The following is an 18,450-nucleotide window of genomic DNA, read 5'->3' as shown; positions in this document are numbered from 1 at the left end:
TTTCGTCTAAGAAGCGTTTGACGTGTGTGTGTGTAGTTTCCCGCAATTTAAAAGATTGCAACCGAGCTAAGAAAAAATACGCTTCCAAAAATAGTCTCGCTTCGCGTGTCCTTTTCGCGCTTCCTTTTTTCGACATATAAAAGCTACTACAATCAGCCTAATCTGTTTTACACAACTTTGCGAAGCGCAATCGCCGACTACTTGGATGTTTTTCTTTTTTGTGTGTTTGTTTGCGCTAACATTAATCGGGGGAATGAGTTTAATCGACACATCTAAGCAGGTACTGTTTTTTCGCTTTCTTTTTTTTTTCTACGTCTCCTGCGTGGTTTAATTTTGTCTTTCGTAAGGCGATGGCATCTTGGATGAAAGTTTGTATTTTTTTTTTCTTTCCTGGAGCAAAACAGAGGTTTTAATCGTTGGTTGAACACTTAAATGAAGGATTGTGAGAAGGGGGAGGGGGTGTGGGGAAGTGGGCAACTGAGCAAATAATTTAAATATAAAGTTATTGGACGAAGTTTGTTACACTCTAAATGTAGGTTTGTTAATTTATTTCTCTATATTCCACATCGAGTTTCACTTGTACACATTCTACTCACACGAAAAATCACGATTTTGTTTGCAATTATCACTTTCATAAACTCAGAGTCGTAAAAACTAATATTTTAGACTTATCCTGGAAAGAGGGGTACAAAACGAAATTCTAACGAGGGTACCATCCCTTTCTAACTTTCTGCTCTTATTGCCATACGGATTTAATTTCAATGCATTACGTTTAAAGATAATTCCTGCTCATTTTTAACCTTACACATAGCATATCATACTTATTTCTTTTTTCTGTATGTATCGTATATTTTTAATAATATACAAACTCTAAAGTTAATTTTATCTCATAATATCGCTTATCAGATATTAAAGTCTTTCTCACAATGCTGAAACGGAATGGACCGAGTGGGATTCGCTCCTTTGGAACGAAAACCGGGGAATGTACAACCTAAGTGCTAAATTGCAACAAACAAAAGAAAAAAAAAGTAGACTAAACTGAAGAGAACAAAGAGAAGAAAAAAAAAACGTGCACACATCCCTAAACATAGTATTGCTTCACGAGTACAGACAGAACAAAAAAATAATAATAATAAACTAATCTCAACGCAGTTTACGCAGAACTTAGCTCTAGGTAAAGATCTCTCCCATTTGCTCGAATCACACTCTCTCTTTCAGTTCTTCACTAATATCCTACCTAGTATTTGTTTCCATTCTCCTCATCCCTCACGCCCACGCGCTCGTTGTCCTCGTCCGAGCTGGAATCACTGGAATCGATCTCAACGTCGTCCTCATCATCATCATCATCGTCATCATCGTCATCGTCGTCATCGTCCGTGTCCTTTGCCGAAGTCGTGCTCTTCTGCATAACCTGCTGCTTAATCCGGTGATGCCGCTTGATGACGGCCGGCAGTTCCGGGTTGCTCTCCAGCGTCGATCGCTGGCTCGACGGGTCGTGGCTGTACTCGGACGTGTTTTCCTCGTCGTCCGAGATGGTCACCTCCGAGGGGTGCTTCTGGTGGTAGACGGAGTTCGGCGAGGTCGGAACGGCAACAGGGATGGAGGCGGCGCCGGCTGGTGCAGCCGAGCTGGAACTGGACGCGGAAGAGAGGCGGGTGCTGCTGGTGCGGCGGCCACGTTTGATCGGGAGGCGGCCGATGCTGGGGAAGAGAGGAAGAAACGGAAAACGATGATAAAAATGCCAATCTGATGCAGTCACAGATACAGTCTGGTACAGCATGGTTGATACGTAAGGATTTGCGATTTCACGGAGCCCTTCATGGCCTCATGCCAAATCACCAAGTTCCATGCAGGTAATAAAAAAAAACTTGAATTAAACATCAGCATTATACATACAGTCCAGACTTGATTATCCGAAGGTTTGGATGGGACTTTGGATAATCGAATCACGAACAAAAAGTTTTTGTTTCTTTTTCTTGTTTTGAACATCAAATTCGAGTTCTGCAACCCCATTTTGGTCAAATTTGAATAGTTGATTGCCTATTAAATAATAAAATGCATTTTTTCAATATTTCAACACCGCCATATTGGCCGCCATCTTGGATTTAAAAGTTTTAAATCACTTTAACGTCATACTTAAGCTCGAAAATAAAAAAACAGGCAACGAAAAAAAAATTTTTTTTCGTGATTCGATTATCCGAAGTGCGAAGTTTTCGAGGCTTTCGGATAATCGAGTCTGGACTGTAATAAAATTTTGAATTAACAACATTGAAGTTTTTGATTTCTGAGACTGAACTTTTTACAACTTTTTAAAATGATTTTTTATATTCTCAACGATGGTGCTTAGATATAAAATATTACTCTTCAGATGCAAAACGTTGAATGAATTTATATTAAAATAGAGTTTTTGGTGTAGAAAACTGCGATTTTTCAATTCAATTCAATTCGGTTTTATTTGTGAATAATCCAAGTTACAATGAGTTCATTTAGGTATATAACAGAGTTTTGGTGTTCCTTTCAGCTGTGTTTTACATCGTAATTCAATCGAAAAATTATTACTTATAACTATGGAATTGACAAGAGTAAGAAAAAGTTTTCAAAAAACTTACAGAAAGTGCAATGGGAAAAGGATAGATAAAGAGAAAGCTTAAAACTAGATCACAGACAAAAATAATCAATTATAGATGTGCTTGATCATCAGCTCCCCGAGGGCCAGAAATTGCTCCGCCTTGTTACGGCAGCTCCGAAACCGCGTCATCATCTCCCCCGCGAGAGCAAAGAACTCCGGCAGGGTAAAGAGATCTTCCCCGGTGACTCCTTGCTGGGCCGCATCGCCGCTACCGGCAGCGACCACGCTGGCAAACGAACGCCCCCATCCAGGAGGGATCGCTGGGTTGTCCGCTGGAACCGTAGGCTGTCCAGCTGCAGGAACGGCTGCGCTCGTACTTCGCTGAGGAGGGTGGGCTTTCTTCTTCCTCTTTTCCTGCTCCTCGAGGTAGGCCTTGCGCGCGACGCATCCGCGGTAATTGCCGGTATGGTTGCCGTCACAGTTCGCGCACTTTACGCGCGGCTTGGTTTGTTCTGCCTTGTCCCCCAAGTCCGCCTTTCGTGGCAGTGCGCACGCCTCCGAGAGGTGTGACTCACCGCACTTCACGCAGCGGGGCCGGAGGTTGCAGTTCCGCGAGCCGTGGCCAAATTTCTGGCAACGGTGGCATTGCGCTACGTCCGTCGGGTTTTTGGAGTAAAACCGCCAGTTTACCCAAAAACCGTCCAACGTCTTAGTCCGCCGCAGGTCTTGGATCTTGACGGTGCCGCGGTCGAAGTACAACAGGTACAGAGTGTGCACACCCGTGACCGTTGTCTTGCGCGAGAGCACTTTAATCTCCCGCGGTTTTATTCCGGCGTTCGAGAGGTGTCGCTTCAGGTCGGCGATCGGACGGTCTTGGTAACCCTGCAAGACGACCTTAACAGGGGGCTTCTCTGGGTCGTATGTGTAGAAGTTGAAGTTGCTACGCTTCAGTTCTTCAAGCACCAGGTCGAAATCTTTTTTGCTCAGTGTAATCACTTGCACTGCCGACTTACCGATTTTCAGACAATATCCGAGGCCTTCCAGCAACTCGTCAACATCGTCCGCCAACGTGTCCAAAACAAAAATTGGAGGTGGTCTACGTTCCGCTGGAGAGTTGTTCTTTTTTGACGTCGGCACTTTTTTCCGTGCACGACCATCATCGTCGTCGTCGTCGTCGGTAGTGCTGCTACCGTCGGTGTTGTTGTTGTTGTTTTCTTCATCGTCGCTCAGCATCTGGAACTCGTTCCTGATGGGGATGTTGGCGGATGTTGATGTGCCACTGGTCGTGGCACCGGAGGTACCGGAACGGGTTCGCACTGGTGATCTCGGAACATATCCGGGATGTAGTAACTTTTTGTCGATGCCTTTTGCGCTCACTCTCCCCTGCGCGATGGCGGTCGACACGGCGTTGGTTTGTTTACCTTTTTGCACACGGCCGGTAGACGAACTTCGCGGGTTTTTCGAGGCCGCACTCGAACTGCCACGGCCACGGCCGGCCCTTGGCATACTGCTGGAGCAAACTCGCGGCTAATCACGGTAAATTACGGCGAAAAATTTCGAAAAAACGATGGAGCACTGAGCACTTGACTGCTGCTTGCACTCGTGCGTACACGGAGGTGTAATATTTTCCATTTTGAAACTGCGATTTTTAAAAATACAATTTTGTATATAAATGCTATATGTGTGAAACTTTCAATATTCTTTTAAACCATTTTGCTATTTTGTGAGGGTTAATATATTTAACACCAAAAACATCGAAAAATGAACTTCTTGATACGAGCTCCTAGACCCACCTACACGTATACATATCGACTCAGAATCAAAAACTGAACAAATGTCTGTGTGTGCACCGAAAAATTCTCACTCAGTTATCTCAGCACTGGCTGAACCGATTTTAATTGTTTTAATCTGGTTCGATTCGTCTTGAAGTCCCATAAGTCCCTATTGAAAATTATGAAGTTTAGTTAAGTACTTCAAAACTTATGCTTAAAAAACTATTTTGAGGAAAGTCCGGAAGATGATGTCCAGGTCCATAATGCGACCTGTTGTTAGTTAGATAATTGAAAGAACTTGAGCCTTAAACATCAAAGATTTGATAACCCTATCAAATGTTATGAGCACATAAGTGATGTTCATACACTTTCTGGAGATTGGATCACAGATATTTCAATAAAAGCAATATCCGGGTCGAAAATTCGATCCATCGTTTGTTGGATAATTAAAAGGCCCTTTAAATGATACTATAAGATTGAAAATCTGCTAACCCTATCATTTGTAGATTGAACATTTTAATTTTACCAAAAACAACACTTTTTTATTGTGAGGAAGACATCAACCACCCTACGGTGGATTAAATAATGCGTTTGACACCCAGATTAAATATAATAACAGTTTTAATACAGTACTGATTTGACAGGAGGTCCCCGAAAATACTTCACTTATGATAACAACGACCAGCAAAATATCTACACATGAGCAAATGTCTCCGAACCCAGAAAATGATTTCCCCTATGGCCTCCCCTATGACCAAAAAAGCCATTTTGTGTTAAGGAGGTATTAGACTAGGACAAACAAACAAGCACTTTTTCGTGCTTGATAGTTTGCCAAACTCGCAAAAAAAGTAAAGAAAAGTAGATAAACTGTTAAAACGTGCAAGAACTTGTTTGCCATAGTCAAATACCTCCTTTATTGGTTTATCCATTTAAGGTTCCATTCAATTTTGGCAGCTGTGCACCAAAAAATGGTACGTAATTATAAGAAAATTAAGTGTAAAATGATTAGGACTGTTCAGAAAAAAATAGTACTAGGAACAAAAACTTTGCGGTTTTTTTATTTTTCCAAAATCCTATTTTCCAAATCTTTTTAATATTTTTGAAAAATATTGGGATTTAAACTTTTACTGAAAAATTACATTTTCTATCGAAAATAACTTTACACAAACGTTGAGTAATTGCTCAATTTTTGCGATATGTTCCAGACTCGATTATCTGTTTATGCTGAATTTCAAATTTAAGATAATGGTGATGACACATTATGTTGATGACAGTCATCCCAAGTAGCACTCATAACTTGTCGACTGTTGAATAATAGTTAGACAGCTGTTTTGGATCAACATACGAGAAAAAATGTCAACGTTAGTTACATATCAGTTTGTTTCACTACTTGTATAACTGACTTATGTAACTCATGAGATGTGTGCTATACAAGTGTTAAAACACAGTCAACTTCACTCTTTTCTAACTTTTACACACAACATAGGCAATATGCACTCGCTCCTAACTCCATCGAATTTGCTGATTTTCACTATTAAAACAATTTATTTTGGAACACTTTTGATAGAAACTTACTTGCTCACTTCCTATTGAGCTATTTATCACTTTATTTCACTTGAAAACACTTTTTATGAGCTGTAATTGAACGTCAAAGTGCTGATATGCCAAGATACTGTTTCATCTGCAATGTTTTACTCGAAAACAGTTTGTTGAATAAAAACAATATTGCACTGTTTGTTTCACTGCTTATCTAACATTGTCATGTGACGGCATCTTCTAAAAAATGGGCGTGGCCAACCATTCTATAAATAACCTTAGGTTTTTTCGCTTTGTTACACAAATGTTATCGGAGAATAGATTATATAACTGATGCTCAACATACATATTCAACTTGACATTGCGTGTTGTTAGGTGGTGTAAATTTGTACATGAGGAATTTAGAGTTTCAAAAATGTTTATGTATTGAAGATTACAATAGATTTAATTGTTGACCGATTCATTTGTGAACACATCGCTGGTAAAAGCTACAAAAATTATCAGCTTATGGAGTTCATGATAGAGAAAACAACAAATTGAAATGACACCGATTTTCAATGTTGCTCCGTGGTACGGTAATCGAAATGACAGTTGAAACGGTTTGTTATAACAAAGTTATATATTGGAGTTATAAAAACTGATTTGAAACAAACTTATATAACTTCAATTCCAATGACAGCCTTCGTTGGAATTAAGTTCTTTAGCTAACAAAACAGACAGCAGCCTTCTTATTGACGCTTGGGCCAGCTTGTTTACTATGAAGCCCCGTGGAGAGATGTGGAAGCGCGCCTGGACCTGCCGTGGAGATAACAACAAATCGTCGAAGTCATCGGATCGAATCTTGGGACAGAGGAAGTTCATCAAAAAAGGAAAATCTAAAAGTTCTCCATGCAGGGATTTTCACACTAATCACATGCACTCCATGATTGTTTTTCTTTTTTTTTAAATTCAATTTCGAATTATTTTAAATGAATCTTGCAGAAACAAGCGTACTTTTTTAATTAGCTTCGTCGTTGACTACAATTCTAATAAGAAACGTTTGTTTACATGTAAGTTAGTCGCCGGTTAGATAGCTGTTTTCAATCTAACTTTCCTTTCCAGTGTGCGCTTTGATTTGACAGCACAGCCGTAAACCACGCCCCTTTTTTTCGTTGAATCTCTTGTTAGATGGCACAGTGTTGTCAAATACAATTGTACAACTTACTCTGATAACTTGGATCTTTTTCTGGCAAGTTATACAACAGAAAAAAGTGCGCTTTTTCCAGTTCACAGGAGTTGTAGAACAAGTTGTGACAACAAGGCGGATTGGTTATACAACCAGTTAGGAAATACGTTTATCTGACAAAGTGTGTTGCTTGGGAGACCGCCATTTTTTAATGCCAATATTCCTTAATGAGATATTGTCATTTAAAAAATGGAGGGCTTTTTGGGTGAGACTTAAAAAAACTTACATACATGTAGAAAATCACAAAATTTCATATTACAGAAAATTCATTAAATTCACTAGAAAGATGATTTTCAATCACTCCTGAAAGTTTCATGAAGATATTTCATAATTAAACTGAGTAAAAGACAATTTAAGTTTGAAATTTTGTCATGCCAAGAACGAACTGTCAAACGTTGAGGGTGTTTTTCTCCAAATACATAAATCGAGATGGTATTTACCAAATTTGCCGAATATGAAAAACAAAAAAATATTATTATCGGTGTTCGCTTTGTAAGCGAATGGTCCTGGGTTCGATTCCCATCTGCTCCCAACGAGAAAGTATAGGAAATATAAATAAATCTTGAAACTCTGAACATGAACGAAAAATCAAAGTCGCTCGAGTCGGGGTTCGATCCCCCGTCCTTTGGATTGGTAAGCAAAAATGCTAACCATGCGACTTGGTGAGCTGTATTTGGAATTAGGAATACTATTACTACCAACTATATACGCGCTGAGTCCTTGTCCATTTGACAAGGGTTCGGAAGTTCTAAATAACGTTTGAACCCGATTGGTGCAAACGTTCTTCAGGGCGGGGCTTGTCGGTAAAGCTGAAGTACCTCGCGCTCGGCTAGCCAGCGTAGAAATGGGTCACTGATAGTGCGTCCATCCCGGGAATTCCCGGGACAAAAATCCCGGGATTTTTCCAAAACCGGGAATTCCCGAATCCCGGGAATTTTCATAATTTGTCCCGGGAATTCCCGAAATTGAAAAAAAAAAACAAATTTTGGTCTGAAAATTCAAATTTTGTTGTAGAAATAGATGAACAGTAAAATACATAGTAATCGATACGAACTTTAAAGCATTAAAATTTGTATTCGGCATATATCAGCTTTAATTTGACTGATAAGAGAAAATTGATTATAATTTAGTCATAGATCCGCAAAATGCCTGGCGCAATAAATATTTTCTATTTAATTTTTCGTATTTTTGAAGACTATTTATCATATTTACATTTATGATATTATAATTGAAAATTATCATCTTAAATTATTTTTCATTAAACTCCGGATTTTGGGGCAAGTAACGAAATAAGATAGCTATTTAAGAAAAAAATGCATCGTGTTTTGAATAACATTGGTTAAAACAGGAACAGAAAAAAAAATTAGTACACCGATTTCCAAATGTATTGCTCTGAAATCTCCTGTACCTTTTCAGCTTGTATTCCTGATTTTCCCTAGTTGACGGTAGTAACTTAAAGAGAATTATTAAAATATGTTTTATATAAAATAAAACATTCAACAGTTATCTAAAATTTTGCATTGACTGTTTTTTTTTAATATGAAGGACAATAGCTTATAGGAATTTATTTTATATTTTTTTCTCGTTTTTGTAGATATTTTCAAAGAAATTTGTCTAGCTTTTCTAGTTATGGCATATATTAAAATATATAGAAGAAATTTATTTATAAAACACTTATTTAATTTGAATAACATTGAAAATTTAAATTTGAACTTTTTTTTAAATAAAAAAAAACAATTTTTATGTCTTTTAAGTTATTTAAAAACTGTCGTCCTTGTTTAGATTGAAGTGTAGATTGTCACCAATTATTATTATTGAGGTTGAAAACATATCAAATATTATGAAAACATACATTTTATGACTGCTTAAAAAATTTCCCGGGATTCCGGGAATTCCCGGGATTTCAAAAACATTTTTTCCGTTTCCCGGGAAATTCAAAACCCGGGAAAATTGGACGCCCTAGTCACTGAAGCTCGGCAGAGCTAACACCTTCCAAATGCCTATGCGAGTTATTTGCATGTATAGAATGTAGATCTAAAAATACCTGGAAACAACTCAATTTGTAAGAAGCGGCCGCGTGGTCCCGTTTGGTTGGTTGCACAAAAAAAAAAAAAAAACTAGGTAAACCTTTTTCTTTAAAATGATACAAAAATAAGAGATACACTTTTTTTTAAATCGCGTTTTTTTTTCAAAAAAAAAAAAATGAGATATTTCTAAAATCTTTAGGATACAAAATCAAATTTGCAATGGAAAATGTTTCTACACATTTTTGGTAAAGTTTTTTGGTATAAAGGCAATTTAAGGTGCAATTTCAGTTATCTCGGAACAATCTCAGATTTATCTAGAAAATTAATTGGTTCGATTTGCAATGCAAAAAAAAATCTTTTATGACATTGTACGCACTTTTGTATAAAAATAAAGGTTGAACGTTTTAAAGTCTGAGAGAATTTCTATAAATACATTAGCTCTAATTACTTTTCGGTGATAATTTTACTGTTCAACAACATCGTACGACAGGTGGCCTGATCGCACACAAAACAACAATTAATTTGCTTCTTCACTTATCACATCGCGTCTCAGGTATCATAACGGTGAAAAATTCCTCGCTAGCTTAGTCATCCGCACAGTTTTATTTCGCATCGTTTGCTATTTTTCCCTCTACGCTTTATCAAAGTGGCGCGCAAAAATCTCCCAAGACCATGAGGTGGTCACTTTCTTATCAAAAGACCAATCGACCAAAAAGCAATCTCTTGTCGCGTACCACCCACGCGCGCAACCGTGTGATTCACCCCACCCCAACTTACCATTTTCTCCTCAGCACGTAATTGTACAGCTCGATCGGTTCTTCGCCCTCCTCGTCGGTCCAGCTGTCGTTGCACCCTTCCTGATCCTGCAGGGCCGCCCTCGTCAGATGAAACGGACTGCCGCTCTCGACGACCTCCCCCCGGTACACGTACGCCCCCACGGCGCTTCCACCCGCGTTCAGGTACCCACCGGCAGCCGGATGCTTCATCAGAATGGTGCTGCCCCCGTCGAGCATCCGTTTCCCTGCCGTCTTGCCCAGACTGCCTTTTTTGCCCCCGGCCGTGTACACCGTCACGTTGTTGTCGATCAGGATGCTGTTGTCGTTGAGAATGCTTTGCTGCTGGAGCTTCTCCGAGATGAAGCTCACCTTCCGGTCCAGAGTGTCGATTTTGTCGTCGTCGCTGCAGTCCCGGTCCAGCCGTTCGTTGCTATTCATCGCGTCCATCAGCATGTCCGGGCTCGAACAGCAGCCCTCGCGATCTTTTCCCACTTCTTCTTCGTCGTCGTCTTCCTCCCCCACCGGGTGCTGCTGGTGGCCACTGGTCAGCATTTAACTGCTCCGACTGTTGGTCATCCCGGTCGAGATGGAGTTTCCGTTCTCCTCATCTTCAGGCACTTCTCCGTCGTCTTCGGACTGGGGCTTTCCGCAGCGGTAACCCTGCACCAGTTCCGGCATCTGGTCTCGCCCTTCGTCAACCTCCTCCTCCTCGTCGTCTTGCTCCTCCCGCAAACTCGTCGACATGTGTTTGGCGGACAGGTTCGGGCTGGGGCTGGCGTCCGTTTCGCTTACGTCCATGACGTCCGTCTGCGTCTCCGTATCGACCAGTTTGACGTGGCGCGTTTCCGGCTCACTCTGCACCATCCGCCGGTCCCGGCTCGGGCTGGACTTGGGCGAGTTGAACGTTCCCGAGCCGACGCGTCGACGGCGGGTAAACTTTTTGGTTCGACCCGTGGACGGTGTCGCGGTCGCCATCACAACCGAAACCGAGTTGTTCGTCGTGCCTTCCAGTTGCGCGTACAGGGCCTTCTTCTGCGGGCTGGTTGGACTAGGAGTGGTCGATTCACCGGCCGGAACGGTCGCCGGGTTGATCACCACCGGTTGGTGAGCTCCGTTGAGCGTCGCTGGCAAGTAGAGCTGGGCGCGTTTCCGGTTGGCCTTGTCTGCGCTGCGCTTGAGCATGTTGCCGCACTTGCGGGGTTTGTAGCCTGGAAGTTGCTTTTCACGTCTGAAAATAAATACGAGAAACCCAACATTAAAATTATTCCCGCTAATATCTCCCAACCATTCCCAAACACTCACTCGATAAGCTCCCGCTCCTTCTTGTTGATCTGCATGATGACCTGGCTCAGGTGCAGGTAGATCGTGTTGGTTTTCTCCAGCTTCCGCTCGTAGATCATCCGGATGTCCTGCGCGTAATTCACTCGTCCTTGTGCTTCCGAATCAGCTCCTGTTCGTACTTTTGGATGTTCATCCCGTTGCTCGTCAGCTTCTGCATGTGGCCCCGGATCTCCTCCCGCCACGACTTTTGCGTCTCGTAATAGCCCTGCTCTTCGGCCCACGCCTGCAGCAGCTCCTGGCCGGCGATCTCCAGGTGCGTCAGGATGATCTTAAACGACGGCCTGTTGCGCGGTTTTGGACTCCAGCACTGCTTAATCAGCAGCTTGAAACCCTCCGGACAGCTCGCCGGGATCGGCAGGTAAAGCGAGTTATTACCGACGCCGTACATGATCTGACTCGAGTCCACATTTTTGTATGGCACTTCACCGGTCAACAGTTCCCACAGGACCACCCCGAAGGACCAGATGTCGACCTTCTCGTTGCATGGCTCGTTCCGGATCACCTCCGGGGCCATCCAGGCCACCGTTCCGGCGAAGCTCATCTTTGTACTGATCTCGTTCCACTCGCGCGACGTCCCAAAGTCGCTGATCTTGATCACCTCCTTGTCGTCGATTAGGATGCTGGAATGGGACGAAGATCGAAACAACGGTTAGTATTGAAGCATTTAAATCTTCTGAGTAGCTGAAATTTAAATACACTTAACCCCCAGTGGTTGGTCACTTTTTCGCTTGACACTTTTTAGTTTGTACCACGGACGAACGGACATGACACGGAGTTTCAAAAAGTGAAGCAGGTTTTCTTTTACTTCTTCTTGGCGTAAACCTGCGCAAGCGAGATCGGTTTTGTCAAAATCTTCGCTCCACGTGGTCTTAAACGTAAACAAAGACAGCTGATGATGCAAACTCATGGGCACTTTTTGAAATGGTCTTATGATTTTATATTAAAAATACCATTTCTATCAATTTTTCGGCAATTTTAGTAAACATGATAAATTACATAGAATCATAAAGACAAACTTAATGCCAAAAAACTGTTTCTAGTACAATACTAATGCTAAATATTTTAATTAATTATTGCATAAGACGTTTTGAGAAATCATGCGTAATCGTTCAAAGCTACTTCGACAACTTGAGTGTAGATGGCGCAAGTGATAGTTTGCTTCAGAAATTTGAAGAAAATTTGTTCCTGGTGTCATGTCCGTTCGTCCGTGTTTGTACCTCGTTGGTTTGACAAAGTCAAACAAACTGTCATTGTTTACACGGCGCTCACAAACACTATCAAAGCAAGCGTTGGGTAGTGTGTGTGATCTTCGTGTAAAGAGGGTGTCAAACTGAAAAGTCACCCCGTTCGTTTGACAACCATGTCAAACCATCGGGGTTTCAGTGTAATAATATCGTCTGAAAATTGGGTCCTAAAATGAAGCTTAAATTGCTGATATTATTGTTTACAGCGATAAAGCTTATTTTTCTGAGTACAAATCAATTTGGAATAATTAACCTCGCGGTTCTTCTTGACAGAAAAGTTCCTACTTGACAGCTCGTCCAAGGGGACAATAGTTGATCCATCGAAAAATTGTTGTCTTGTCAATTTTTTTTTTTGCATTAAAATGAAAAAAAAAAGTGATCAGAAATGGTTTTTACTCGTGTTTTTTACCGTTGTACATAAAAATTGACATAGGGCTTTAGTACAGAATTAAGTAAATAGACATTTCAAATAATAAAGAAAGGCCTTGTATTGCTTTGTTTTTAAATTGCAGTGTATTATAATTATCATTTCAAATGTATAGCAAAATAGCAAAACATAACTCCCAAATTTCACAGCCTAGATTATCATTCATATAAAGATTTGGTTTATTTAGATACTAACAACGAATTGCGTCATTTTAATGTGGCAAGTATACCCCCCCCCCCCCCTCCCTCTCCTTGCAAAAGGGAAACATATTTCCATTCGAGGTGGATACATATAACTCACGTAATGGCCCAAGTTTTCCACAGCAAACGGGCGGTTTGCCATCAACAATGACGTCATTGTTATCTGCTAGCTATGACGCGGAATTCGGCTGATGTGTGCGCATGCCAACGAAGGCTGGGAAGTGCCGACGATGACGACGAAGCCGGTATTTTTTGTTTGGCGAGAGCCACCGAAGCGAAAAATTGAACACTTTTTATCAGTAAAGTTTTAGAAAATCTTTAAAACAAAACAACATGATGATTGTTAACAAATCCTTATTATTGATTAAAACTTTAAACACCCCATTTTCAAATCATAGTCAAGACATTCTATATACTGAAAAGCTGTGCGAAGGTGAACGCATGGTATTCAGTTTATGTGTGTAGACTTTCGGCTAGAATCGGCTTTTTTATATACAAGGATCAATGAGTGGGGTTTTCCCAAGCTGACAACTTATTGTTTTTTTGCCGCGAATGATCTTCTTTTTGAAGGAAGTGAATGTGATTTTTAATGGAGACGTAAGTCGACTGGTCAAATTGGAACAAACCAAACCGAAAGGAATGGCAAATCTGCTTTTAATAAACAATATCAAGAACAACGTATTACAGTCAAGACTCGATTGTCCGAGGATTTTTGGGAACTTTGAATAAACAAATCAAGGACAAAAGAATCATCAACAAATTTTTATTTATTAAAAAAAATAATACTGGAAAATCTTTTTCGCGAAACTTTGCTATTTTGTAGTTATGGATTCCCAAAGGGTCCATTGCAAATTTTATTGTAAGTTTAAGTAAATCCGCTTCAAAAATTCCCAAAAAAATCAAAGGGTACAAAAAAATGCTATAAATTAAAATTTTCATTGAATAAACTTGTGGACTATTACTATTTAAATTAGGAACATTTAATAACTTTTTTTTTGTATTTTAACTAAATAGGGTACTTTTGAGAGTCAGATTTGCGATTTCTTTCTGTAGAGTCGTAAGATTTTTCGCGTTCGTCGTCGGTGTGCAACAACAACAAAGCCTTATCATACCATCTCAGCTCGATACACATCGAGACTCGTCGTTCGCACCGTTAATCAGAACCTAACTAAACATCAATCATTTAAAACTCGTAAAATCATCTCAAGTTAAAAGTTACTGTTTAATCCTTCATTCTTTAATTACAAATGATTTTGGTTCTATCTTTCCACAGCCGGCTGTCTAAGACTAAACCATTTCATTTAAAATTTAATAACCGATAAACGGGAAATTTCTCACCCGCAGCATCCGATTGCTTGCCTTGAGAATAATATATAATTCCTTTCAACAAACATTTTGATTTTGGGTCGCATCATCATCTTCTATGATGAATTCTGACCAAACACACTATCTTACTAACAAGTTTTCAGGTTCCTGGCGCTCGTGGGGTGTAAGCACAGAGTAAATCAGCTGCCCTAGTAGCAACCTGCGCTAACTAACATTCCCGTCCCTTAAAATCGAGATCTACAAACTGACATGGCGGGCGCCGTTGGTGGCCAATGACTGTTACCTATTCGCAACTGATTTAGCTTTAGCATTCATGGTGTTTTATCTTTTCAGCGCATTCATGCATGCTGTTGATCAGGGAAACACCATTAGATCGTCGAAGCCTATGATCAGTAGTGCTGAAAGGATATTACAGTTCTGTTCAGCAACGGAGGGGCAACCATGGGTGATCTCTCATGCTCATGCTTAACCAAATAGGGACTTTTTTTCTCCAAATTGTGAATTTCGGGCTTAAAAGACATAAAACTCTAGGGAAAAAAAGGATTCTATAAATTCATTGATATTTTGCAATTTTTTGGCAGTAGCATAAGTGTAATAATGTATAATGGTTCTTGTAATAGATTAGCTCTGTTAAATTTTGTTTTTTGTTGATTTGAAGCGGATCGCTGAAAGGAAACAAACATAAAATGGCGTTTGACGTTTCTTCACGCGGCGCTTGTTTGCAATATTTTTTAAAAGAAAAATCTAATAATTTGGATTTGCACATTTGAATACGTCTGAAGATTACAAATGATCAAATAATGTTGTGAGCGATAAAATAATCTTCAAAATCTAGAGTGCCTCAGAAGGCCGAAAATCAAAAAGCAGAATCTTAAAAAGGCCGGCAATGAAATAAACTAGAAGGAAAAATTAAAAAAAAATCTTTCAGTTTTTAAGCAAAAAAAAATTCTAAAATCTAAAAACTCTAAAATTCAAAAATGGAAATAATCAAAAAAATTCATATTCTACCATATTTGTTTTAATTCATTTATCAATTCATTTTTCTAAGTTTTTCATTTTTGAAAAATAAAAATTGAAAAAAATCTAAATTATTAAAAATCTAAAATTAAAGCGGTCTGTATTTGATTTGAGCTGTTTTTTTTATATTTTCAAGTATTTTAAATTTTGTTTTATAATCAAGTTTTTTAAATTTTGAAATCTTTGAATCGCTAAATTTTAATTTTAATTGTTTTATTTAGGTTTAAATAAAGTTTTTTTTTTAACAAGAACAAGCTAAAATTTGAATTATCCAAAGAATTTGATAAAAAAAAATCAAACGTAGGCTCGAGAGTCTCGAGATCTTCAAACCACCATTTTATGTTTTCATACGACCTTTTCAAATGTTAGGCTAGAATTTTGAAACTTCTAGTTATTTGTCCTTGAAAGCCTATCTGATGACCTTTCATTTGCGTCCAAGACAGCTAAGCGCGGAGTTATGATTTTTTATTAGAAAATGTGTTTTTTTTGCGAAAACCATAACACGGCGTAGGTTAACCTAATGCCCAAACAAAAATTCTGGTCTTATTATTTCGGTCAAGGAACCCTCATAATAAAATTGAGCCCAGTAATTGTTTTTTTTTTATTTCAAAATCTTTATTTCTGCTTTTTTAAATTTATACAGTTAGTCTGCTAAGTAGCAAAAACATGAAATTTTAAAATATATTTCAAATTAAAAAATAGCTCTTCTGGGTTAGGCTGGTATTTTTTTTTTATTTAAAGTTCTCCACCCCTTCAAAGTTGGCCCGAAAAATCAGGGGGCAAAAAATATATTTTTCAAAAAACTTCAAAATTTCAATGGAAATTGATCTGCATTCAGCTGAAATCAATTTAAAATCATTTTAAAGCATGTTTGGGAGGATTTATAAAATCTCTAGAATTTTTAAATTTTCGATGTTTATTATCGCAATATTTTTTTTTCGCTAAAATTTTTGTGCTCGTTAAATCTAACATTTTTTGAAAACTTATAATTGCAAAACAACTGAACTGGTTAAAAATGCATTTTAAAACACTTTTTCCATGCTTGTTATTATTTTTTTTTATTTACACAAATTAGCAGAGGTTTCAAACTATTTGGTATTTTTTTTTTTCGATGAAAAATACGTTATTTTATGGATTTTTGATCGGGTGTCAAATTAACATAGAAGTCCCTTTTTTACTAAATGTCTACCCCATCTCCATTTCAGGCTGCAAATTATTGGAAAACTCGTTTTTTAGGATGTTAAAAATAAAAAGGTTGAGTTGACAAAGAATAACCCAGGTCTCTGACCTCAAATGACTCCAAAAATGATCCAAAGTGATCTGACTGTGTGTTATCTAAGATGGCGGCCAAAATTGTTTTTTTTTTAATTCTTATATTTAGAAATTTTTGATAGATTGTTGTATAACGAATATCTTTTGAAATTGCCTTAGATTTTTTTGCTCAGTTAAAACATTTATTTTGAGTGTATGTTAGTTAATGTATGTTGTAATGTAATGTAATTAATATTTCATTCATATTTCCCCCCCTTCAAACACTTACTTGGGGCTCTTCAGATCCCGGTGGATGATCTTGTGCGAGTGCAGGTACTGCATGCCGTGGGCGATCTGCTGCGACCAGGACACGAGCCGCTGGGGCGAAATGACGTCGCCGCCCTGGGCCAGGATCGTGTGCAGCGGCCCGAACGCACAATACTCCATGATCATGCAAAACACGGGCGCCTGGGTGCATACACCCCTGTTTTGTTTGGTTGATTGACGGGGAAGAAAAAGGGTGGCGCCAGGTCGAGACAGTCCAGAAGGGGGGGTAGGGCGCCAAGAACGACGACGACGACGACGAAAATGGCGACGATGGCGTTGGCGTGTGGAGCCATCCATCCAGGTGTTCCCAGGGAGAGAGAGAGAATGGGCGCCAGACGATGTCGGGGGTTTAAGGTAGCAGCAGCGGCAGCAACATGGAATGAAAGAAGCAAAGGAAAGAACGTTTTGTTAGATTTATCGCCAGAGTTATATCGGGTCGTCAAGCTTATAAATAAGTTATGTAAGAAATTTGGCGACATTATTGGAATGGGTTGGAATTTTGTTTTGTTTGTTGTATTGGTCGATGAGAGAAAAGATTTGTTTTTTTTTTTACTGTTAACTTTTGAAACTGAGATGGTTACATAACACATATATCATTGTTCTAAGCTTAAATAAGTAAGAACAAAAAACGTTCAAAAAATAAATAAAAAGATAACAATGGCCTCAACGCAATCCACTTTGCAACCCGGCGTCAGCCGTGTGATTCCCAAGAAATGATAACGTGACGCCGACCAGAGAGTGTCCAGTCCGGATGGGGCACGGAGCTATTTCCAGGGCACGTTTTATTTACCCCTCCCCCATCACAGTCTCTCGTGTCCTCATAATTAACACGCTTTTCTAAAGTGGATACTGGCTTGAATGGTGGCACGGACGGGGCGCCCGGTGGCAAAAGTCAGTCAAGGTTTTTTGTTTGTAGCTGCTTTTTTTCTCTTTTTAATCGGATATTGTTACACGGATGGGTAGAGATGGATTTCCGTGTTCGGTTATGGTTTACTGATTGATTGTTTGAAAAAATGTTTGAAAGTTTTTATTTCCTGAAGATTTTTTTCAGCGATTCATAAATTGCACAAAAAAGTTGCACAAAAAAGTCGCAATTTTCAGTGTAAGAACGGGCCTTGACCGATCTTATGCACCAGGTTCCCGATGAACACGCACTGCCCTTACACCTACATCTCACCCTTGCTCTGAGTCAGTACGAGCAACACGCTAGAACACGCATGAATTCATAAATTGCACAAAAAAAGTAGATTTTCAAAAGAAATCAAAATAAAACCAATTAAAACCACAAAAATCTGAATCCAATCAGTTGCATCGTGTGCGTGTCGTGGGCGTTACCTTTTCAACGCTCCGGTAAACCGTTGTGGAATGCGGTGTGTTTCAAGGGCATAATTGACCCTGTGGTTCGATGTTCA

The 18,450-nt window shown here is 39.4% G+C and overlaps 1 protein-coding gene across 1 annotated transcript in view; it reads right to left on the bottom strand.

Annotated features, from left to right (window-relative positions):
• Positions 1-25: 25 nt before the first annotated feature.
• LOC120413432 (mitogen-activated protein kinase kinase kinase 13) overlaps positions 26-18,450 on the bottom strand; it is a 66,160-nt gene continuing 47,735 nt past the window's right edge. Inside the window, 5 exon segments of the mRNA XM_039574243.2 lie at positions 26-1,700; positions 9,907-11,133; positions 11,208-11,328; positions 11,331-11,866; positions 17,001-17,195. Of these exon segments, the coding sequence (XP_039430177.1) occupies positions 1,238-1,700; positions 9,907-11,133; positions 11,208-11,328; positions 11,331-11,866; positions 17,001-17,195 (2,542 nt within the window). The 3' untranslated portion in view covers positions 26-1,237.

The sequence above is a fragment of the Culex pipiens genome, chromosome 3, assembly GCF_016801865.2.
Source record: "Culex pipiens pallens isolate TS chromosome 3, TS_CPP_V2, whole genome shotgun sequence".
Classification (NCBI taxonomy): domain Eukaryota; kingdom Metazoa; phylum Arthropoda; class Insecta; order Diptera; family Culicidae; genus Culex; species Culex pipiens.
This window is presented reverse-complemented; position numbering and strand designations above follow the sequence as displayed.